General features: G+C 55.5%; 3 protein-coding genes across 7 annotated transcripts in view; 1 reads left to right on the top strand and 2 right to left on the bottom strand.

The window, feature by feature from the left end:
- Nucleotides 1-7,330, bottom strand: part of USB1 (U6 snRNA biogenesis phosphodiesterase 1) — a 13,291-nt gene extending 5,961 nt beyond the window's left edge. Inside the window, exons 1-2 of the mRNA XM_077751388.1 lie at nucleotides 7,169-7,330; nucleotides 4,684-4,867 (exon numbers count right to left, since the gene is read on the bottom strand). Of these exons, the coding sequence (XP_077607514.1) occupies nucleotides 4,684-4,867; nucleotides 7,169-7,280 (296 nt within the window). The 5' untranslated portion in view covers nucleotides 7,281-7,330. The remainder of the gene's footprint in view (nucleotides 1-4,683; nucleotides 4,868-7,168) is intronic.
- A 3,248-nt stretch (nucleotides 7,331-10,578) lies between these two features.
- On the top strand, nucleotides 10,579-12,902 carry ZNF319 (zinc finger protein 319). The gene has a single exon (XM_077751323.1). The coding sequence runs from the start codon at nucleotides 11,006-11,008 to the stop codon at nucleotides 12,761-12,763; it is 1,758 nt and encodes a 585-aa protein (XP_077607449.1). The 5' UTR covers nucleotides 10,579-11,005; the 3' UTR covers nucleotides 12,764-12,902.
- An 8,325-nt stretch (nucleotides 12,903-21,227) lies between these two features.
- Nucleotides 21,228-23,221, bottom strand: part of SPMIP8 (sperm microtubule inner protein 8) — a 7,269-nt gene continuing 5,275 nt past the window's right edge. For all 5 annotated transcript variants that reach the window (XM_077751252.1, XM_077751250.1, XM_077751253.1 and 2 more), the window contains 4 exons: nucleotides 23,191-23,208; nucleotides 22,916-22,980; nucleotides 22,514-22,546; nucleotides 21,228-21,402 (listed from right to left, as the gene is read on the bottom strand). In XM_077751252.1, the coding sequence (XP_077607378.1) occupies nucleotides 21,372-21,402; nucleotides 22,514-22,546; nucleotides 22,916-22,980; nucleotides 23,191-23,208 (147 nt within the window). In that variant the 3' untranslated portion in view covers nucleotides 21,228-21,371. The remainder of the gene's footprint in view (nucleotides 21,403-22,513; nucleotides 22,547-22,915; nucleotides 22,981-23,190; nucleotides 23,209-23,221) is intronic.

Genomic DNA, 23,221 nt, shown 5'->3' on the forward strand with positions numbered 1-23,221 from the left:
CCCTGTACTTGAGCCGAGACATTCATCTTCTCCTGCCCTTGGACACTGCACACCGAATTTCCTGGTTCTTAGGCTTTTAGGCTCTAACGTGACTTACGCCATCAGTCGTCTCCCCCTCCTCCAGCCCCCAGATTCTCTGGCCTTTGGGCTCAGACTGAATGTCACCACCGGCTTTCCTGGTTCCTCAGCTTGCAGATGGCAGATCGTGGGATTTCTCAACTTTCGTAACTGCTTAAGCCGATTCCTATAAGAAATCTCTGTGTACGTCTACCTCCATGCTGTTGGTTCTGTTTCTCTGGAGAACCCTAACACAGATTTCGGTACCAAGAGTGGTTCAAAACCAGAATTTTAAGGTTGAGTTTTCTGAATTGGTTCTGGGGTTTCTGTAATTGGTTGTCTAATCTGATTGGATTCAAAGACACTACTAAACTCTATTTCCAGTAGTCAAGAAACACTGGTACTCCACATGGGAACCCATCAGAGGAGTAAAATATCTGCACTGCACACTCCTAGTCAACCATTTATTAGAAGGAGCTAAGCGACTCTGTAGGATCCTTCTGAACAATTTGGCAGAAATATGGGATATAATGACACTGGCTGGTGGTACAATAATGTGGCGGGACAAAGTGGTAAGGGTGAGCTCAGGGATTCAAATTTCCAGCTTAAGCAGCAAAAAGGAGCCAGGAGCTTCTAGGTCAGCCCTGAAGGAGACCGTCTCTTATAGCTGCAGGGCTGAAACTGTTGAAAGTCAAGGGCAGAGCAGCATCCCGTGATGGGCAGATTATTACAGCACAAGTTGAACCCCTAGCTGTGTGGGGCGCTGTGGTGCAGGTAAGGACACTGACCGGGAAAGAATGCGATCCTGTAAGTTGAGACGGGGATGTGAGGGAACCCCTGAGGAGGCTGGGGCTCTGAGCCCCTAAGTTCTGATAAGCCTTTTTTCCCATTGGAAGCGGCCCTGCAGCCAGTGGTGGTTTGGGCCTTCCCACCCCCTCAGAGCGGATTAACCTGGCACTGCCTGAGGAACCGGTCATGATCTCCACTGAGGCAGTTGCCCCACAGGAAGATGCTGAGTCTCCTCAGGACACCTCCCCCACCAACCCCTCTTTGCTTGTAGAGCCATAACCAAGTCCCCATAGACCCCTAAAGGGGAAGAACAAAGTGTGACCCATGAGGAGATGGGCCATGCTCCAGAGTACTACTTGAGTTTTCTAATTTACAGGCGCACAAGTCCAGGGACCATGTGTGGGAATGGACATCAAAGGTGTGGGACAGTGGTGCACGCATCGTAAAGTTGGATCAGGCCGGATTTATGGACATGGGCTCACTAGGCAGAGATCCAGCGTGAATGTTGCAGCTCGGGGAGTCAGAAACGGATCGAACAGTTTGCTCGGTTAGTTGCCTGAAACATGGACCAAAAGGTGGCTCCAGTGAGAGAGCTGGAAATGTCTGACCTGAGAGGTGGGAACAGTCACTGTAACAGACAGCAGAGGCGGCAGCAGTCAGAACGCTGGGGCTCCCACCAGCCTGGGGCGCTGGCTAACGGCCGTGGTGTTCCTAGCAGTGAGACAGACAGGAAGCCTACCAAATTCTTCCTTCGTCTATACAAGCAGAAGAGTTCTAGGCCACGCGAACAAAGCCTAACTTGAATCATAAAAAGAATGTCACGGTCCCTCAATTTCCAGACCTGAGCCAGTGTATAGACCCAAAACCCCTCGAAGGAAGGGGGTCGGGGGTTGGGTCCCTTTGAGGAAGGATCCTGGTACGCTACTAAAAATTTATGCTGTTCATCTTTTTCCTAGCCTGCCCAAAAGGGGCCTTCAGCTTTTTACCAGAGTAATTGTGCATTAGGGAAAAGGAAATAATCAGACCTTTTGGGAACCACTGGCCACTGGCTCTGAACTAATTCCAGGAGACCAAAATGTCATTCTGGCCCTCCAGGCAGAGAAGGGACTTATGGAGGCCAGGGGACCGATGGAGTTTCAGTTCAGGTCTGTGTCGGTGGGCCCCCAAGCCCACACTGTGGTCATCCCTCCAGCTCCGAAGGCATAATCGATCCAGCTAGCAGAGCCCCACATCGGTTTCCTGACCGGTGGAGTGAGGGTCATTATTGCAGGAAAGCCGAGTGGAAGCCATTAGAATGGCCTCTACCTAGGAAAGGAGTAAGTCAAAAGCAATAAATACTCCATCCCTGGAGGGACTGCAGAGATCAGTGTCACCATGGAGGACTTGAAAGACGCAGGGGTGGGGATTCCCACATCTCCACATGACTCTCCTATCTGGCCGGTGCAGATCTTGGAGAATGGCAGTGGGTTTATGTAATAAGCTTCGGCAAGCGGTGACTCCCATTGCAGCTGCTGTTCCAGATGCGCTTTGATCGCTCAAGCAAATTAACATACCCCTTGATTCCTGGTATGCAGCTACTGAATTAGCAAATACATTTTTCTCCAGCCCTGTCCACGAGGCCCAGGGTCATTTTGCTTTCAGCTGGTGTAAGCAGTACCTTCACTGCCCTGCTTCTTGGGTTTATCGTCTCCAGCCCTGGGCCATAATTTCTTTTGCAGGGTTTCATCACCTCTCGCTTACACGAGGCATTACGCTGGTCCATTATGCTGATGATATCCTGCTCATCAAGGGAGCAGGAAGTAGCAACTCCTCTAGACTTGAGAGAGCCCCTTCTCCCAGTACTCCTGTATCGGAGGGCTGCTCTCCCACTATGTGCTGCGGGAGTGGTCCCTACGCCCCTGCTCCAGGGCTGCACACCTGACCCAGGCCCGGCCAATTGGAACACGGCATTCCCTCAGCTGCAGCAACAGGATCAAAGGTGCACAGCCCTCTCTTGGTCACAGGCTCATCCAGACAAACTTGAAGAGGCCACCTCGCCCGGCTTCATCCAGGACACGGAGTAGGAAACGCCATGCACCAGCAGGCGAGCATCAGGGGAGTGAGCTCAGTGATCTAGGTGCTATTCTCTGAGCAAAAGGATAAGGGACATCTGCGCCTCCCAGGGGCCATTATCTCTTGTAATGGCCCTCGGGCCAAGTTTCCAGAGGTCCCAGAAAGGGACTTGTCCAGTCAAAGAACCACTGCATGCAGAGAAGCCCAGGGCCATGGCTTTCTGCCAGAAGTTTCGCTCACTCATAGTCTTCGCAGCCCAGATGCAGGGTGCCAACAGGTCATTTTCAGCATAAGTACCATGGCCCCAAACACAGCTGACAACCCACCTTTATCCAGAGAATGAGCTGGAGGCAGGAGAATGGAGGCATTCTCACGTAGAAGGGGAAAGGGTTTTGTTAACTATATTCACAAACGGAGAGCATGTTAGCCAAGTTGGACCAATCAAAGTCATTCCCGTGACTTTTGCTGAAGCTACTAGAAAAGAGGGCTGTCTCCCCAGGCTGGCAGGCAGGCAGCCCCAAGTTGCCGGTGGCCTTCTTTGTCTCTGTGAGACTGAAGCCCAACATGAAGAGGGCCCAAGCGAAGAGATGGCGAGAGTCGGGTGCCATCTGACATCTGCTGGTTACCTCAATCCACTCGTGCACGAAGCCAGCGCCGTTTTGAGCTTTTTAGTTATACCAGCTGAAGTCCCCCCCCACCCCAAAGTTTAAGCCACTTTGGGTTGGATTTCTGGCACTTGTGACCAAGACAGTCGTGACTAATATATATATATTGCTCAATAAATTTGGTGGTGAGAATAAAAAGGGGAGGGGTGGGAGCTGAATGAGGTGGAGACGTGAGTTTTAGTCCTGATTTTCAGGCTGACATCCTCCCTTCCTCCTCTGGCCCTCGGAAAGGGCTAAAACTAATGGGTAGTTCCCTACCTGGGTGGAGAGCGTCTGTGGAATTCCTGGGCCTGAGGCCTCTTGCACTGTGGGAGTGAGGCTTGCGCTAGAAGACTTCTGTGCTTCTCCTGCACATCTACACAGCCAGGGTCTGGTTAGCACCTCATCTGGAGAAAGGGCTCTGCAAATAAAACCACCACCTGGATGGCTTCTTAGGCTCCTTCTGGAACCAACATTCAAAGGATCCCTCTCTCCTCCTGTTCAATTGCTCAACAAACACTTGATACCTACAGTGAGCAAAGCACCTGGAGAAGAGATGCGGGGATCCAGAGAGAAGTTGCGTCCCTGGGCCTGCAGGCACCTGGTGCCATGGGGGAAAACGCACATGGCAATGACTGGGGATGAATGACGTGAGCATGAGGGTATGCGCCGCCACAGCCCGGGACGATCCCTGGGACTGAGGGACTCTGGGGGAGATGCCAAAGCGCAGGGCATCAGTGAAGGAGCAGGGCTTTGATCTGCTCAAGAGTCGGAGGAAACACTCTCTGGTAACAAGAAGAGCTATGAAAAGCTGAGGAAGAGAACGTCTTCAGCTGGCAGACAAAACCGGAGGCAGGGTCCAGTTCTGATCCTTCGCCAGGTGCCACGCCGCTCACGGGTCTCCTACCACCGCTCCCATGACCTGCCCACAGGTAAGGACTCGAGGCTTCCAGAACTTCTGTCACATGCTCCAAGGTCGCTCAGGATGAGGCGCATAGCAGGTGGCTCTGGGAGATGCGCCGTGTTCTAACCTTTAGGTCTGGCGGCCAGCTGGGATAGCACCCCCACACCTACGCCCCCACAGTAGCTGAGCACAGGAGGGGAGAGGAGACGAGAGGCAGAGGAAGCTCTGGGCACTCACCGCTGGAAGGAGGCCATGCGGTCCTTCAGAGCCTGCACGAAGGGGAGGATCCAGTGGTGCCGCAGAACCACACTCTGGGACAGGCTGAGGTGGAATGCCTCCATCCGAACCAGCCGGGGGACGTGTGTCTGTGCACAGGGCAGCAATGTGTCAAGCAGGTCCAGGAACTCCTCCGTGGTTTCATCTGGAAGGGAGAGTGGATAGGCTTAGCCAGGGTGGCGGGGCTGAACCCCAGAAGGCAGAGAAAGGCCTGTTACTCTGGGTTTTAGGAGAAAATGACTTTGAGAGCAGCCTAGCTGTATGTATTTTAATAATATCTTAATATAGTCTAATGGTTAAAGAAGTAACACACATATGCTCATTGTAAAGAATTCAAGTGAAAAAGGAAATAGGCAGAGGAGCCTAGGTGGCTCAGTTGGTTAAGCGGCAGACTCATAATTTTGGCTGAGGTCATGATCTCACAGTTTGTGAGTTAGAGCCCCACATTGGGCTCTGTCTGACAGCTCAGAGCCCAGAGCCTGCTCCAGAGTCTGTGTCTCCCACTCTCTCTGTCCCTCCCCAACTCACGCGTTCTCTCTCTCTCTCAAAAATACATAAACATTAAAAAATAAATAAATAACAAATGTGTATGTTACAAAATTGTGTGTTGTAAAATGTATACTCTGAAGGACAGAAAATTTATTTTATTTATTTAAAGTTCCTTCCTTCCTTCCTTCCTTCCTTTCTTTTAAGTAATCCCAGTGTGGGGCTTGAACTCACAACCCCGAGATCAAGTCACATGGTCTTCCGGCAGAGCCAGCCAGGTGCCCCAAGGACAGAAACTTTGAGAGCTGAGATATAAAAAGAAATATGTAAAGAGGTTCTAATACTTTTCTTCTAAGTGGATCCTCTTGACCTCTCCCCCAGGGGGAATACACCCCACTTTCAAGACGACTACCCTAGATATCCAGATTGCCAAGCTTGGATGCCTATCTCTCCAGCCCTTTATTTTATTTTTTTTAATGTTTATTTTTGACAGACAGAGAGAGAGAATGAGCAGGGAGAGATGGAGAGAGAGAATCCCAAGAAGGCTCTGCATTGTCAGCACAGAGCCCAACGTGGGACTCAAACTCATGAACAGTGAGATCGTAACCTGAGCCGAAACTGATGCTTAACTGACTGAGCCTCCCAGGCACCCCTTCCCAGCCCTTTCGCAGTGTATGTACTAATGTATGTATTTTATTTATTGAAAAGATGACAGTGCACCATTCAAACTGTTCTTCCACTGGCTTTCTTCATATAGCAGGATACGCTAGATGGCCTTGCTCTCTAGGGCAAGCTCGTGACTACAGCGCCATAGTAATCCATAATCACAAATGGCACTTTTTAGTCTCCCATTAGACGTTTAGAACTTCCTGATAAACATTTAGAATGCTCCTAATTTTTCACAAAGACAAGGATCACTACAATGACCACCACTGTATGTTCACGATTTGTTTTTTAAATCAAATGTATGACTGGAGCTGCATGGTTAACAGTCTGCCCACACCCAGTGTTACTTGATTTGTCCAAAACCCTGGTGAGTAGGCAGTATAGGAATCAGTCTCATTTGACTGGATGGTAGAAATGGAGGTCCTAAGGGTTGACCTGATCTAATGCAAAATACTAAGAGCCACTACTTACTCTGCATATTGTGCTAAGAGCCTGACATAAGTGATCTGATTTAATCTTCACAAAAGTCCTAGGAGATATGTATTCCCCATTTTAGAGATGAGGAAACTGAGGTTCTGGGAAGTCCAGTAACTTACTGAAGGGAACCCAGAGCAGTAGGTAGTAAAGTGAGGTCTCACTCCAAAGCCTGGTCATTTTTTGCCTGCCATTTACTCACGAGGGCTGGGAGGGGAAAGGGACTTGACCCTAGCACACCTAGGGCCCTCTTAGAAATAAACATCCCACTCTGGGATGGCCTTGACACTCTGCTTAGACCCTCGCTTGGTCACCTCCTCATGAGAGAGAAAACATTATTTTTTATTAGCCTAGGGTTAATAAAAAAATATTTCAGGCAATGAATTTGAAACTGAAACCAAATTTACAGAAAAATCTTCCAATTCTTGAAACTTATTCTCTCTCTGCTAAGCCCATCTCTCTCCTACCATCGATGACAGAGGTTTCTGGCCTCTTCCTCCTGGTTGGGGCCAGCCTCCTCCCATCAAGAGGCACCTATCAGAGATGGGGCGCCTGGGTGGCTTAGTCGGTTAAGCATCCGACTTTCGCTTAGGTCATGATCTCACGGTTCATGGGTTCGGGCCCCGCGTCGGGCTCTGTGCTGACTGCCAGCTCAGAGCCTGGAGCCTGTTTCAGCCTGTGACTCCCTCTCTCTCTGACCCTCCCCTGCTCACGCTGTCTCTCTCTCTCTCTCTCTCCTAGAAATAAATAAAAAATATTAAAAAAAAAAAAAAAGAGGCACCTATCAGTCTCAGCCACTCATCTTTTACACATTACTCACATGGCACGTAGACGTGGGTGGCCCAGTTGCCCCGCTCGTGGGGGAAGGTGCGCACCCGGCCCCCATGTTTCGCGCTGTCATCCTCAGGCCCTTCCTCAGTGCCCAGGAACATGTGCAGCACACTGTCGGGTACTGGCAACCTCTGGCTGGGAAGGGGGCTCTGGGCGCTGCAAGGTAAAAAAAAAGGAAGCGAGCACATTTATCCTCCTAGAATTCTCTACCGTATACGTACAGGGTGGACCGTGTGCACCTATCTCCCACCAGGTGCTGTAAGCAGCTTCCAGAAACCACAAAGCTCTTTCCCCAGCGCTGTCTCACTGCGGTTGCTCAGCAACGCCAGGAGCCTGCCTTTGGTGGGAGTTGATTCCCAGGGAAGGCAATGGGCAGGCAGCAGTGTGTGGTTCAGAGGTCACATTTCCTAAATGGACAAGCCTGAATTGCAATAGCACTGCCTAGCTCTGGGGTCTCGAGCAGGTCATGGGCACTCTGTGGGCCTCAGTTTCCTCATCGGTGAAGTGTACCTGATAGAGCTATTGTGAGATCAAGCCAGTTACTGCTTGAAAGGCACTCTTCAGAGCATCAGGCTTGGCATTTGAGAGCTGAAGCTCCACGAAATAAGGCTTCGCCGGTTTTGTTCACTGCCGAGTGTCCCAGTCCCGAGCCTGGCGCGGTGCGGGTGCTCAATGAGTATTTTACTGGATGAATGAAAACACTCCCCGAAAGAGGAAACAGACCCAGGGGTGGTGCTGTGGTGCACGCCAGCCGCGGGGGCTAGACCCGAGCCCACGTTACCTGCCCCGTAATCTTGGCCTAGCCAGGAGGGGGCACTCTGGGGCTTAGTCCAGGGCTGTCCTCCGGATCCTCCTTTCCCGCGGCTTCCCCGGTCCTATCCTGGAGAGCCGCCCCGCACCATCGCCCCTTCCCCCCAAGATACCCGGGTCCCATCGGGGTGTCGCGCGAACCAGCACCCTCCCCAAAAAGATTTCTTCTCACTCCTTCCCCAGGGCAGCCTCCAGCCCCNGCCGAACTCATTGGGCCTCCTCCACGACTAGACGCCGGCTCAGAGAGCACTAGCACCCGGAATTTCGCTACGCCGGAAGTGCCCTCCAGGGGCGGGGCCCGGTTTAGCACCGCCTCGGGGCGGGGCCTGGAGGGCGGGGTCCGGCGGGACTCAGGCGAGTCTTTACCACCCAGACCACGCTCCCTGCCGGGTCCCAGCGCCTGGACCGCTACCTGGAGCCTCCTGGAACCCCACCCCCCACAGCCTCCGTGTGCCCATTTCACAGATCGCTCTGGGCGTTGACCTCTCTATCTGCAGCCAACCGCAACCAGACCTCCCAGCCACGAATGGTCCCTGGGTCAGCGATCAGTGCCCTAGACCCAACGGAGATGGGATTAGAGATCCGGGAGCTCCCTCCTCAAGCGGGTGCAAAGGCCGAGCTCCAGGGGCCCGTCCCTTAAGAGCAAGCTGAGCAGTCAGCGGCGGGTCAGTTCCCGAAGATCAGAGGGTCTAGGAGGCCCCTCTTCTCAGGTGCCGGCGTCGGGCCCGGGGGTCGCGCCGCTGGAGCCCCCTTTCCCTAAGGGCGAGCAGGTTGGTCGGAAGCGAGCTGCCTCCCTGGGTCAGCTGAGGCGTGCCGACCGTGTAACTGGAAAGCCACCTCTCACGCCTGACTGTCCGACCCAGCCTGGCCGCGGGGTCCCCAGCAGGGGGCGGCCCCGCCCCGCGCCGCCCGCTCCTCCCGCAGCCGCCNGGCCCAGCCTGCGGCCCTGGGGCCTTCCTCCGGCTCAGTCGCCCGCGGGGCCGGCGCTCTGGCCTGTAGCGGCCTGGCCAGTCTCGGTGAGGGCTGACAGGAGGCGGCCCAGCTGGGCAGGTAGCAGTGCCGGCGGCGGGGAGGTGATCGCCTTTCATTCGGTTTCCCAGGGAAGAGGAAGGGCTGGCTTGGGACGCCAAGTGGGGGCCTCCCTTTGCCTCCCTTGCACTAGTCACTCCTCTTTGCGGAATTATCAGGCCTCCGTGCTGTACCTTCTTGGAAAGGGCAGGGGTGGGCAGTGCAGCTGGGGGCCCAGGACTGGGGACCCTGGTTCTGGCAGCCATTCATGCTGGGGGCGGGGGGAGGAGGGTGGGACAACGGAACATTTGGGTTGGCGCATCCGGACCTAGACAGCGCTCAAAGTAGCCCCACCTCCCTCTTTCCTGGGGAGGCTCCCTACCTGCTTGCTCATGCAACCTGCTGCCTCGGCCAGGAGCAGCGACTCCTTTCCTTCTTTCCTTCCCGGAAGATACTGTGGATGACAGTTTTTCCCCCAGACTCTTATGTTTCTTTGGCAGAACAGTTAGAGGCAGGGCTGGCCTGTGAAGCCATCCCCTTTTTGTCTCCTCTTTCCCTCAAGGGAAAACTTAGAAACTTTTCGGTGTTTGAGGCAGAGGAGCTGGAAACCTGAAAGTGGGTTGCCTGTAATTCTAAAAGTACTTCCCTCTCGCTGTCCTTACCTTATGCTGCCACAAAGTGGTGAGTTAGAGATTTGCCTGGGATGGGTGGTCTTTACCTTCTCCACTGGTAACCCAAAATGTTATGGATTTGGAGCAAAGGAACAGGGTTGTCTGGAAAGGTTATCTGTTCCAGGATGTCCTGGAGAGAGGAGAAATGCTCTGTGGTTAGCATGCTACTTGCCACATTGCAGAGGCAAACTTCTAATTGTCTGCCTTTTCCAGGAGGCCTTGGCATTGCCAGGTTCAGAGGATTCAGGAGCTTTGGGTGCTTTGGCAGATAACTAGAGTGGGGGGTGTGCTGCTGTGGAGACCTCCAGGCTGGGTGGGTGTGTGTGGACCTAGCATCTCTACCCCCCATCTTCATCGGCTCAGGGCTCTGCCGGGCCACCTAGATAGATGTCGTGTGGAGAAAGAACAGGCCCATGGTCGGGATAGCAGGCCTGCTGAATACTTGAGAGGCATGTGGTGCAGCCCCTCCCAAAAGAAGTTTTTTGAGATGTTCCTGGGTTCCTGTAGCTGCTTTAAATGTTGACTGTGAGGCTGTTTGCTGTTGGGCCCTCAGATCTGGGAGGCCTGGTTCTCTGTTCTAGCAGGCTCTTATCCTGAGCACTGATGTCCTGGGTTGAGATTCAGGGCTCTCGGGAGCTGGAAAGCCTCAGGGAGTCCTCAACCACTGCCTCTGCTTTTCTCTAACATATTGGGCTTCCAAGTAAGAATTTATTTGCAAAAAAAAAGGTATGCTGCTAAAATAGTTTTGTCTTAATGGGTCAGTCTTCCCCTCTCTCTTCCTTTGGAGCAGGAGCAGAATTTATGACTTCTTTGTGTTACGAGCAGATCATCCCAGCCCCTTATCTGTGACACAGCTGACTGAAGAGGGCTGGCCGTAGGCTGGGGAGCTGGGAGGCTCTCAGCTGGAGGAGCTGAGCTGCTGGCCGACTTCTCTGGTCTTGTGTGAAGAGCAGATATTCCAGCCCTGAGCCTCTCTCCCTTCCTTGAGGTGGCAGCGGTGTGGCAAATGCAGGCAGAACAGGGAGAGGGCCCAGGGACCAGCTGTGTATCTCTGCCTTGAGCTCACCAGGTTTCTCTTCTCTACAGAAGCAATCATCGGGGAAGGCAGAACCTTTCTGGCATTGCTGGCACCCTGCCTCGAAGAGCCCCCTGTCCTGCAGACAGAGCCTTGTAATCTGTCTTGGTTAACGAGTTGGGCGGTCTGACCAGTCCCTCTTCTGTGCCTTGCCCGAGGTTTTTGTCCATACCTGGTCCTAGGCAGCCTCTGTCCGGGTTGGATCACCTTAAGTGGGAAACTGAAGCCATTACTCTCCAAGCCCTGTTTCATCCTCGCAAGCATGTCCGAGAGCTGGCAGCAGCCTCCGCAGACGCAGCCCCAGCAGCCGCAGCCGCCGCAGCCGCAGCACCACGCCGAGCCCCCGCCGGCCCTGGCCGAGCACTCGCTGCCTCCAGGCTCAGCTGAGAACCCCCTGGGCTGCGCTGTCTACGGCATCCTCCTGCAGCCCGACCCGGGCCTCCAGCCCCCGCAGCACGCGCCCCTGCAGGCAGCCGGCGAGCCGGGCCCCAAGTGCGGCGTGTGCGGTCACGACCTGGCGCACCTCTCCAGCCCGCATGAGCACCAGTGCCTGGCGGGCCACGACCGCTCGTTTCAGTGCACGCAGTGCCTCAAGATCTTCCATCAGGCTACCGACCTGCTGGAGCACCAGTGCGTGCAGGCTGAACAGAAGCCTTTTGTCTGTGGCGTCTGCAAGATGGGCTTCTCGCTGCTCACCTCACTGGCGCAGCACCACAGCGCGCACAGCGGCACCGGTGGCCTTGTGAAGTGTTCCATCTGCGAGAAGACCTACAAGCCGGCCGAGGCCGCCGAGCCCGCGGCCACCGCCGCCTCCTCACTGCCCCCCGCAGCCGCGCCACCCGCCGTCGCTCCCGCCGAACAGGCCGACAAGCCCTACAGCTGCTCCATCTGCCAGAAGCCCTTCAAGCACCTGTCGGAGCTGTCGCGGCACGAGCGAATCCACACCGGCGAGAAGCCATACAAGTGCACACTGTGCGACAAGAGTTTCAGCCAGTCGTCCCACCTGGTGCACCACAAGCGCACGCACAGCTCAGAGCGGCCGTACAAGTGCGCGGTGTGCGAGAAGACCTTCAAGCACCGCTCCCACCTGGTGCGCCACATGTACGCGCACTCGGGCGAGCACCACCTGTTCCGCTGCAACGTGTGCGAGCTGCACTTCAAGGAGTCCTCGGAGCTGCTGCAGCACCCGTGCACGCCGAGCGGGGAGCGGCCCTTCCGCTGCGGCGAGTGCCAGAAGGCCTTCAAGCGGCCGTCGGACCTGCGGCAGCACGAGCGCACGCACAGCGCGGAGCGGCCTTTCAAGTGCGACCTGTGCCCCATGGGCTTCAAGCAGCAGTACGCGCTCATGCGGCACCGGCGCACGCATAAGACCGAGGAGCCCTTCAAGTGCGGCCTGTGTGAGAAGGGCTTCGGGCAGCCCAGCCACCTGCTCTACCACCAGCACGTGCACACCCTCGAGACCCTCTTCAAGTGCCCCGTGTGCCAGAAGGGCTTCGACCAGTCGGCCGAGCTGCTGCGGCACAAGTGCCTGCCGGGCGCCGCCGAGCGGCCCTTCAAGTGCCCCGTGTGCAACAAGGCCTATAAACGCGCGTCGGCGCTGCAGAAGCACCAGCTGGCCCATTGCTCGGCAGCCGAGAAGCCCCTGCGCTGCACCCTGTGCGAGCGCCGCTTCTTCTCCTCCTCGGAGTTCGTGCAGCACCGCTGCGACCCAGCCCGCGAGAAGCCACTCAAGTGCCCGGACTGCGAGAAGCGCTTCAAGTACGCGTCGGACCTGCAGCGGCACCGGCGCGTGCACACGGGGGAGAAGCCCTACAAGTGCCCCAATTGTGACAAGGCCTTCAAGCAGCGCGAGCATCTCAACAAGCACCAGGGTGTGCACGCCCGCGAGCAGCAGTTCAAGTGCGTGTGGTGCGGCGAGCGCTTCCTGGACGTGGCCCTGCTGCAGGAGCACAGCGCGCAGCACAGCGCGGCTGCGGCGGCTGCAGAGGGCGCCTACCAGGTAGCCGCCTGCCTGCCCTGAGTGCGCGCCTCGGCCCCCATCCCGTCCCAGCCCGGGCTCCTCGCAGTGAGCCCTCCACCCAGCCCCGGCCCGGTGGTTGAGGCCCTGGGCCCTGCACCCAGAGTGACCCTGAGAACAGAGGGCCCAGGGCTGCCCTGGGGCGGGGGTGGGGCTGGGGGTGGAAGTGGGGGCCTGGAGGTGGGGNTCCTTTTCTTGAGAGCCATCAGCGCCCCCTCCCTTGTCTCTGGGGGCTTGGAACCAGGCTGGAAATCAAGTGGCCTCTCTCTACCCGGCAGAGGGATTGGTGCCAGCCCAATGCTCCCCAACTTTTCAGCCCAACTAGAAACCAGATAGTTTAGGAAGGAGGATGGCCATGGTAGGGGCTGAGAGAAGGGCTGGGACCCCATAGGTGGGGTGGATCCTCTTTCAAGTTGCTGCTTGAGGGAGAAGGCCAGCTTTGTGATATAGTCCTGGGGACCAGGGGGGGCACGTGGTGAGCCGCAGGCCTGTCTGTCTCCAGCTAGGGGCGATGTGCCCTTTGGTTTCTGATACTGAGACAGAACAGGAGGGCTGCACGGCTGTGAGCCGGGTCTGCCTGGAGACAGCTGGCCCAGCCCGAAGGGAGGAGGCAGAGACGTTTTCCTGTGACACAATCAGCCAGGGACAGTGCCATCCACAGGGAAAGGACGAAAGGCAGCTTTTGTGCGGAGGGCTAATCTTGCTGTCCCAGAAGCACCCCTCCTACTCCTGCAGCGTGGTTCCAGGCTCTGGGCAACGTGGTTCCAAGCTCTGGCTCACTGCCAGACAGGACTGCTGACGTGAAAGAAGGGGATTGTTAGACCACCGTGGTGCCTGGGAGGAAGCAGGGCCAAGCCCACGATCTTACCAGTGGATGCAAACAAGTGTCCTGCCCCTTGAATGTGTGAACCAAAGTGTCAAGGGTGTGGCTCCAATCAGCTTGCCTCTGCTCTGCTTCTGGGCCAAGACCAGGCCTGGGCACCCGAGGTGGGGGAGGTGAAAGGACTCTGATCCCACAGTGCTCTCCCAGCCCGTGGGCACCGTCCCCACAGTCTGGCTGTTGGCCTGGACTCCAGGGGTCTTGCACTGTCCTGGACAACATCCAGTGACTTCCAAGGCCAGAGCATTCCCTCTGGGGTCCTCCTGGGGTCCCTCTAGGTCTCCGGCTGACCTCCAGGGCTCATGGAATCAAGGGTGTCTGGGGCAATAGGGAGCTGGGGAAGGGGGTTGTTAAGGAAACAGGTAGGTGGCTGGAATCGACTGGCCAGCAGGGACCCTCCTTAGGAAGCCCCAGGACCTTTATTATCAAAGTGATTCTTTTGAGTCCTGCCCCCTTCCGGCCCTCCTCCTTGGGTGTGGGTCTCGAAAGACTTTAATCAGTGCTCGCACCAAGGGCCCAGAGGAGCAGGGAGGCCCCCTTGTTTCACTGTCACCTTGAGAAGGCTGAAGAGGCCACAGCTGCCTCCTCTATGGGACTGGGCTCCCTTCCTGTGCCCGCAGAAAGGGGCCGGTCCTTCCCCTCGGTGCTGGCTCCCCGTCACAATGCCTCAAAAGACATGAAACCCAGGCCGACCACAGGCCCATTTTCCCCCCTTTCCTTTTGCTTTCTAAAAGCAGTTGTTATACTGTTCATAACATTGTATAGTTTAATTTCATGTCATTTTGGATCTTCTATTAAAATGTGAAAATTTGGATTTTTAAAAAGAACGACTCCACTTTAGATAGCCCCTTTTGATGTTAATATATAGTGAGTCCAATGTATGCTTTAGAAGTAAAGACATTGACCATCACAGACCAAAGCACTGCTTTTTCTGGTCATTCTTGCACTGGGGGATGAGGGGGCATAGAGAGGGAGAGACAGGTGTGCCGGCCAGGCTGGCAGGCTTGGGGCTGCGACATAAGACTGGGTTTGAATCCCGAGTTTTGAATGCTCTGGTCATGTGACTTCGGGCAAGTCACTACACCTCTTTGCCTTGCTTAGTTGCTGTGAGAATTAAAGGGCCTCACGGATGGAGGCCCTGGTTAGGCAAGCTGTGAAGGTGCTCATCGGGGCCCCAGGGAATAGGCCTGCGGCCTCTTGGCCTTCCTAGGGGTCTAACTGCAGTTTCCACAGAGGGAGCTGGGCTGTGAGGGACAGACAGCTTGTGGATGGTCAGAAGCTGGGAGCCTGGCCTAGGAAGCACCAGTGCTGGCTGAGCCCCAGTGGAGAACCAGGGCTTGCCCGGGCAGCAGTGGCCCCAGCCAGATGCCCTGCCCCAGAGGGTTGCCACCTCTCACCCGGTCACATGGCCATTTGCATGTCCATGTCCCCCTTTGGCCTTCCAGCACAACTTTCTTCTGTTCCCTTGCCCCAGTGCCCCTGTGGGCCAGCTGTGACTTGAGCTCCTTCCGTTTCTCAAGGGCAGGGGTGGAGTTGGGGAGAGAGGGAGAAACAGCCTGCCCAGGTCTGGGCATCTGAGAGCCAGTGGAGGGGGGTTGCTGGGTATTTGACCAAACACCCTGTCCTGGAAATGGGGGTGGTGGGAGCAGAAAGTCAAGAGGACAAAGAGCTGCTCGCACCACAGGGGGGGCAGAAGTCTTAGTGGAAGGGCCGAGGGGGACACCCGATGTGACCCTGACCCCACACTCTCCTTTTCCCCTCCGTGTGTGCTCATGGGAGGACCTCCTTCGAGGAGCCATGTGGATCCTTCCTGCAGGTGTCCCCGTGTCAGCAAGAGGACACTCAGGCCCCTTGTCTCTCCAGCTTTCCTTCTAGCTGAGTGATCTTAGGCAAAAACCACCCACGTTGCAGAGATTCCCGGAAAGCACTGGCATGTGTTTGGTGCTTTATAGCTTCAGGTTGTCCTTCCTGAATGGAGTGGTCTCCGTGTGCCCTGGGGCAGCAGGAGCCCTGGCAGGCTATAGCGGAGCCCGGGAGCCCACAATGACGTTCTCTTTTTCTGTCCCCACCCCCACCTCTTTGCACAAAACAGTGGAGCTCCTATGGCTCCCACCTGGCCCTCAGCCTCAGGGCTCCAGCCTGTGTCAAAACCAGGGCAGTGAATGGAGCCTGGGAGCCTGGAAGTCTGTTCAAGTTCAACTCCTAGTCTTTTGATAAAAAGTGACCCCAGGCATCTGTCAACTGCCTCTCCTCGGGCCTCAATTCCCCATCTGAAGCTGAGGTCTTGACTCTGATCTCTGAGAGTCCTTAGAGACCTGACACTCTGATTCTGGGAAGGTGGTAGGATCAAGCTGTGTCCCCCTTTCCTCTCCCTGCCTCTCCCAGCCTCCAGCCTGCTGTCCTGCTGCCTCAGTGTGGCTTCAGCTGTAAGTGACAGAGACAGCATAGCCAGGCGTAAGCAGCAGCAAGCGGACCGTGTCTCCCCCCTACCTGCCCAGGAGCCCCACAGCCGTGTGCCATGGCTGATGTGAGCCTCCCGCTTGTAGAGCATAGCATTTTCAGGAGGGGACTTCAGACATGGTGACTAGGGGTGTGAACTAGTACTACCTCCTTCAGTCTCTGGGCAGTCATTCCCTTTGCCCCAGCCACTGATAGAATAGGAAGAGGGTGGTTCCTTGAGGCGAGAGGTGACATCTGGATGACAGCCAGAGCTGGGAAGAGCAAGAGGGACAGGCCGACACACACCTCCCATTTTGGAATTAGTACCTCCCCCCTGCCTGGGGATGGAGGTGCTGCACTGGTGGGGTGGATGGGGGAGAGGGTGGCATTCTCCATGGTCCTAGAAGTCCTTGCCAGGGCCACCAAAGAGCTTTGTCACTCTCCCATTGTGGCTGGCTGTGTGCTTGGCCCTGCACAGGGGTCAGGGGAACCCCACTCTCTGGGGGTGGAGCCTGTGCTCACGAACCTTGGTGGCAGTGTCGTGGTGTCGTGGTGAAGAGTCAGATCTGGCTAGCGTCCCCACTCTGCCACTTGTCAGCAACAAAGCTCTGGGCAGGTGGCTGGACTTCTCTGAGCCCCGTTTTCCTCATCGGTGAAACGGAGCCAGTGCTGCTCTGAGTGTAGGGCGAAGGCACAGTGAAATGGCTTGTGTGCAGGGTTGGGCCCATAGTGGCCACTCAGGAAAGCAGAACAATGGGAGGTCAGAGGCTGAAGGGAGCTGGCCTAACTCTTTCATCTGAACGTCAGGGCTCTTCCCCACCCCAACCGGCCACCCCACTCCTAAGCCCTTTTCCATCCGCCAGCTGGTCAGAGCCTCATATCATCTCCCCGAGACGAGCAGGACAGACTTGAGTATGCCCTTTGGGCTGACCCCTGAGAAGTCCTGGGGCTACCCAAAGCCATGCATTTGGTGATGAGAGAGGCCTGGAATTGTGGGGGCTGGCCTGGTGGGGAATAGACAGAGGGAATGGGACAGCCCTCGGCTCTGAACTTCACAGGCCTCCAGCTCTGGCCACTGAAGCCGGAGGCTCTGGTTCCAACCCACTCTTTGTGGGCCAGGAAGCCAGTCACAATGGCTGGGACTGGTGCCGGCAGCCGGTCTGGCCAGCGGAGCAGGAAAGCTCTTCACCATCCGGCAGAGGGGGCGGCCAGCCCTCTGGTGGGCCCTTGACTCCCGAAAGGATTAAAGCTGCTGTGTTCTGTCTCCCCATCCGTGCAGAAGCAGCTCCATGAAGAGCCTGGGCCTCCCCAGACGCCTTTGTGGCAACCTTCTGTCTCCAGTCCTCTGTCCTGACCTTCCACCTCCCCGCTCATCCCCTCCTCTGGAGCAGGCCTCAGACAGACCAGGGACTGCTCAGCCCTTGGACGTTTGCCTGGGGCCTCCCAGCCTGAGCCAGGCTCGCCTGTGATAAGTTCCACATCCCATCCTCAAACGGGTGCTTTCTTTGTTCCTTGAAGGTCATGCCTCCAGGAAAAGCCTTGGCCGCTATTGATTTTCACAGATCTACAAAGATTCCAGGCCCAGAATGCCCAGTCCTCCTCAGGGCCCTGAAAAGGAGGCCGAGGGAAAGGGTGGGGATAGGAGGTGCCCTCAGGGTCTCCCCCTTCACTGTGTGTGTGCAGCCCCAAACCTAGGTCTGCATTCCTGCCTTTGTTCATCCACAGGCCTATCAGCACTGATGGCTTGCGCTTTGTAGGCCTGAGCCGGTGCTGCAGGGCATGAAGCTGAAACTTCAGATGAGGGAGTTTTGAGGTTTTCATGTATCAAAACATAGGGTCAGAAATGTCAAAGCTGCTGATTTTTAGCACAAAATGTTACATGCGAGTCCTCCCTGACCCCTACCCCACCCCTGATCCATGCCCATTGCAGGGCCCCAGGCCCTGGGTGAGGATGTGTTTTGTGTTACTTTGTAATAAACATGACTATGACTTTGTAATGATTGTTTCATTTAGTCCAGATCTGTGTGTTGGTGTTAGAGGGCCCCAGGCCCCATTCCTGAGCCCCATGTTCACTCAGATAAAAAGGAGCCACCAAGTGTACTATTTCCTTAGAGCCAACTGTTAACCAGAGGCTAGTCCCCCCAAAATAGCTACCGTCCGGTTTTCCTAGTCTTGGGGACTGGGGGGAGAAGGGAGGCCTGGAGAGAGGCCTGCTTGGGAGAAACGGTAGGATTTGGTTAGGAAGAAGTGCAGAAAGCATTTCAGGTGGGACGAAGGCTTTGAACAAAGGGCAGACAACAGCCCAGGGAATTCAGAACAGCAAGGAGGCTGGTGGGGGCCGGAGGCGGGGCTTGTGTAATGCATTGAGGCCCAGGGCCAGGGAGGTGGGCTGGGGACTGGCCACAAGACCTGCAGGTGGGGCCATGGGAGCTGGACAGTCCCCAAGGCAGTGGCCACAGGGAGGATTTCTAACAGTGATCTATTTATGATGAGTAGAGAGTCCCCTGAGGCTGAGAGGGCTTCAAGGCCCACTTCGAGTGGGAATGAGGCTTCTTCCCATCTCTTGGCCTCTGGGTGGGGTTAACAAATGTGTTCACCCCCAGGATGCCCTCTCTGGCTTCCTCCCCACTCTTGGCTTGTATCTCTCTCATCGTAGAAAGGCAGTGGATTGTGGTGGCTACAGGCTCAAGGGTCTGGTAGACTGACTTCAGTTCCCAGCTCTGCCAGTCACCAGCAGTGTGACCTTGGGCCAGTCACTTAGCCGCCCTAAGTCCATTTCATCATCCATAACATGGGTTTAAAATTACCCACCTCATGGTGTCTGCAAAGTGCTTAATACATTATCTTGTGCTTAAAAGATAGCAAGTGTGAGGGTGCCCTGCTGGCTCAGTCTGAAGAGTATTTGGCTCTTGATCTTGGGGTTCTGAGTCCGAGCCCCATGCTGGGTGTAGTGACTACTTAAAAAGTAAAGAAACTTTAAAAAATGGAAAGCGCATACTGAATCAGCCTTGTTAATGCTCATCTAGTCTGTATTTCCTTCATTCTCGGGCACACGGTTTTACGTCTATGGAATCAGGATTCAGTGCACACTTGGTGGGCGAGAACCAAATGAAACCGCTGGTGTGGGTTAGTTACCATTCATGGTGTTGTGGGCTTGAGGGACGTGTCTAGGTGTGCCCACGTTCTCACCTTCTCCTTTCATGTTTGAATCAGCTGGGCCTGCCTTCCTCCTTCTAGACTGAAAGCACCTCACAGGCAGGGACGGCATCCGGTCTGTGTCCTTCCTGCACTCGCCATGGGGAGGGGCAAGGCCTCAACTGTCTGCTGGGCCGAATTCCCGCAGGGCCTTGCCCAGTCACTCAGTGTCCAGGAAGCAGGGCCAGGAAAACCCCCCAGGGACGTGATTCTCACTAGAATGCTGAAGCACGCTGTGACAGGAGCCTTGGGCAAACCCATCTCTTCTTTGAGCTGTCCTGGTGGAGGTGGCATTCAGGGCTGCAGCCTCGTAAGGTTCTGCCTGTGGCTTCCCAAGGTTCCAGCCAGGTGGACTGCCCTCTGGGCTTGGAGGAAAGGGTTTCTTTCTGCATGAAATGGCAGGAGGCAGGTACCTCCTGAATAGGCCCCAAAGGAGGAAGGGGCTCTGTGATCTGCTCACTGCTTCCTGTCTGCTCCTCCCCACGTTCTGGCTCTGCTGTCCGCACAACCCCACACGTGAGGACAGAGAGACAGACATCACGGCTCCTCACTTTGGTGTAAGGATAGTACCCATCACCCCCAACCCTAAAAGAAATTAAAATCAGCCTAGAGTCTGTAAGGCAGGCTCTGTCTGCATTATTAGACAACAACACAACTCACCTCCTTGTTTTTTTACCCAAGATTGAACAAAAGACCTCCCATTCTGGGAAATAACTTATTCTACAAATATTGAGTGCCAACTATCCATGAACACGGTGTCAAATGCTGGAACTTGCTTTGAGTCCTGAGCCCTGGGTCTGGATGGAGGTGAACGACTTCCTGATCTGGGCTTCAGTTTTCTCATCTGTGATATGGGATAGCGTTGGTTCTGGTTGCTATTCAGTGTTTATAGAGCATGAGATCTGGAGGGGATAAATGAGCCACATGGCAATGGGTTCTGAATAGTGTAATATGGGGTCCAGAAACAAGAGGCTGGTAGTAGTCTTTAAATTCCTTCCACCTGAGACGTGGCCTGCATACAGTAGGCGCTCAGTAAATAGTAGTAGAAGGAGATGAGGAGGGTGTCAGTCAGTTGTGGACGCTGACTCTCCTGAAAATCAGATGACAACAAGGAGCCTCTCCATGAGAAAATGTCTATGTGGGGGGCCACATAGTTTTGCTCACAATCTCCGAAGGTTCATGGATCCCTGAGGCTCCAGATCCCAGCAGCAGGGGTCTTGTGCAAACAGTCTTGGAGCTGGGTGGCTATTTACCCTGACTGGGATCTGTCCTTGCACACTGCCCACAAGTGGGATGCAGATGGGGTGTCTGGAAGGTCTGGGAGCTCAGTATTTACCCTGGCTCTCTAACTCCCTACCCATGCCAGAGACACTCTTCCTTAGGCCCTTTGAGTGGGGGTTATTCTGGATCTGGCCCAGGAGTGCCCCCGGCTGGTCCCAGGACATCATGCTTTCCTTTCTGGAGTGTGGACAGATGAGACCTAGTCCTGAAGCTCTGTGGATAGAGCAGGCAACTCTTGCTCCACACCCAGAGGCTACCTCTAGACCACCACAGCCTGCCAGGCCCAGAGAAGCGCCCCCCACCCCCCACCCCGAGTATATTGGTATGCTGGGTGCTTCTGAGAGCGGTGTCTAAAACTCTCTTTTGAACCTTCTCTTTCCTCTTCAGGGCCCAAGCTCAGCATCTGAGGAGGAGGGGGCCTGGTTGTGGGGCCACAAGCAGGCGACAGGGGCATAGGGAAAACTCAGTTCGCAGGCTGTCTCTACACCTCACCCCTGGCTGAACCCTGGGCTTAGACCCTGACTCGAGACATCTTTCTCCAGCCTCCCACCAGCCCTCAGGAGTCGGCAGGGGGCAGGGAGGGGAGGCCATCATCATCCTGAGATACTGACCCCTCTCCCAGTCTGTGCAACACACACACACACACACACACACACACACGTGCACGCCTCGTTCCTTCCTGGGGACCATTAGGTTTATTTCCAGTCAGGCTGAACTCTCAGGGAGTGGGGTAGTGCCACCACACCCCTTCTGTCCCGCGGGAGGACTGGACATGGCACAATCCAGCAGCCTGGGGATTGGCTTCCTTTTCACAGGTTAATGCCAGGGGGTCAGGTAGTTGACACGACTGCGGAGAGAAACAGGGGTGAAGCAGGGGCCTCCAGGGTGTCCTGGAAAATCAGGCTGTCCTTCAGGCCTTCCCCCCAAACCCCCTGTCCTCAAGGCTCTGAAAGCACAGCTTCCATCCTGCCTTTCTATGGCTCAAGAGCCTTCAATGGCTCCCTATTTCCTTTTATTTATATATTTTCAGCGACTCTGCTGGACTTTCAAGTCCCCCCCCTTCCACTTTGCCTCATCTTTTGTTTCCCATTGATGACCAATCATGCACTGCTTTACTCATTTTTCATTTAGTGCACCTGCCCTAGCAGGCAGGTAGTAGTAAGAAATCAGAAGCATTCCTTTGTGTGTGCACGGGGTGGGTGAGAGAAGGCAAGCTCTCCAGCGATATAATGCCATAGTCTGCATGCTGTCAGATAGGCCTGTGCGTGTGGTGAGCAATCCCGGGGGTTTGAGCTGGAGGGGAGAGGCAGGGGGTCAGGAAAGACTTCAGGAGGATGGGACATCTAGGCTGGGCTTTCAAGGGTGGGGAGGAATTTTCCAGGCAGAGAGGGAAGGATCATCGAGGCCCTGCAGCAGCACCAGCAAACGTGTGGGGTGCCTGGTTGTGCTCGCCCTTTGGACGACACCCAGGAGTCTGGTGCCACTGCAGTGGAGGGGAGGGGGCTGGGTAGGTGAGATATGATCAAATGATGAAGAGGCCGGAATATTTTGCACACTCCTTCTGGAAACACTAGCTTCAGCCCCTACTACCTATCAGCCTCCTGGAAGGTGGACTCTCAGTTCTTTCCACCATGTTTCTTGCATGTGTGTTTACTTTTCCAGCTCCTGCTCTCCTCCCTGGTAACTCCTCCTCTTTTTGGCCTAGTCTGAGCCAAATCTGGTGAGATAGGTGCTCTGCTCCCCCATCTCCCAGCAGGCCTGCTTTTGCCCGGAGAGGATCTCTCAGGAGGGAAGCACCTCAGCTCCCTAATATCACCCAGGAAGTACCAATCTCTTGGTTCAAGGCCCCGCGGGTGCAGAGGGGTCTGAGAATCCCCAGAGCCAGAGGTGGCACGGACACAGCGCCTACAGGGGGGGGCCTGGCTAGGTGCGGAGCAGGGGCGGGGTCATCCCCCTACCTGTAGACTGAGCCGAAGCTTCGGAAAGCGTTCCTGCGGAAAAGTGGAGGAAGGTGAGCCCAAGGGGGGTAAGGGCGACCCTCTCCGGGAACCTCACTCCCATCTCGAGAAGCGCATCGCACCAGAAGGATTACTCAACTCCACCCTCATCCCATCTAAGGCCTCTACTGCGAAAGGGTGGGATTGCCAGGGCGCTGGACGACAGGGTGTTCTGTTTAATGGGAATTAAACACCTATTCATTTTGAAACTGCAATTTTTGGGGGGTATATTGGAGCCAAGCAGTTCTTCCTAGGTCTCAGTTTCAAGAGTACTAAGTGTACTCTGAAGAATTTGCCCTTGTACTCTGAGGCCCATCCTCCCTCCCTGAGGTATGGGGTCCTGGGGCCTATGGTGTCACTTACAGGGTGTCAAAAGGCAGGGGCTTCTGTCCGTAGCGGTCCAGGCTGGGGTTCTGGTTGAGACAGTACTGGCACGGGGACAGAGGAATGGGAGTCCGTGAATCTAGGGGGACACTAACCCCCTCCCCCGCCCCGCACATTGCTCTCTGCCAGAGATCTTAGCCTTGGGGACTGGGAAACCGGCTCTGGGCATCCTTTCCCCTCCCCGCTCCCCGTGTTAGCCTCTCCTTCCCCATCCCCTGGTCCCCAAGGACAGGTCAGCGCGTAGCCCTCCTTACCCGCCAGTTCTGGGTCACCTCCGGCTTCAAG

This window comes from Crocuta crocuta, unplaced genomic scaffold, assembly GCF_008692635.1.
Source record: "Crocuta crocuta isolate KB4526 unplaced genomic scaffold, BGI_CrCroc_1.0 scaffold124, whole genome shotgun sequence".
Classification (NCBI taxonomy): domain Eukaryota; kingdom Metazoa; phylum Chordata; class Mammalia; order Carnivora; family Hyaenidae; genus Crocuta; species Crocuta crocuta.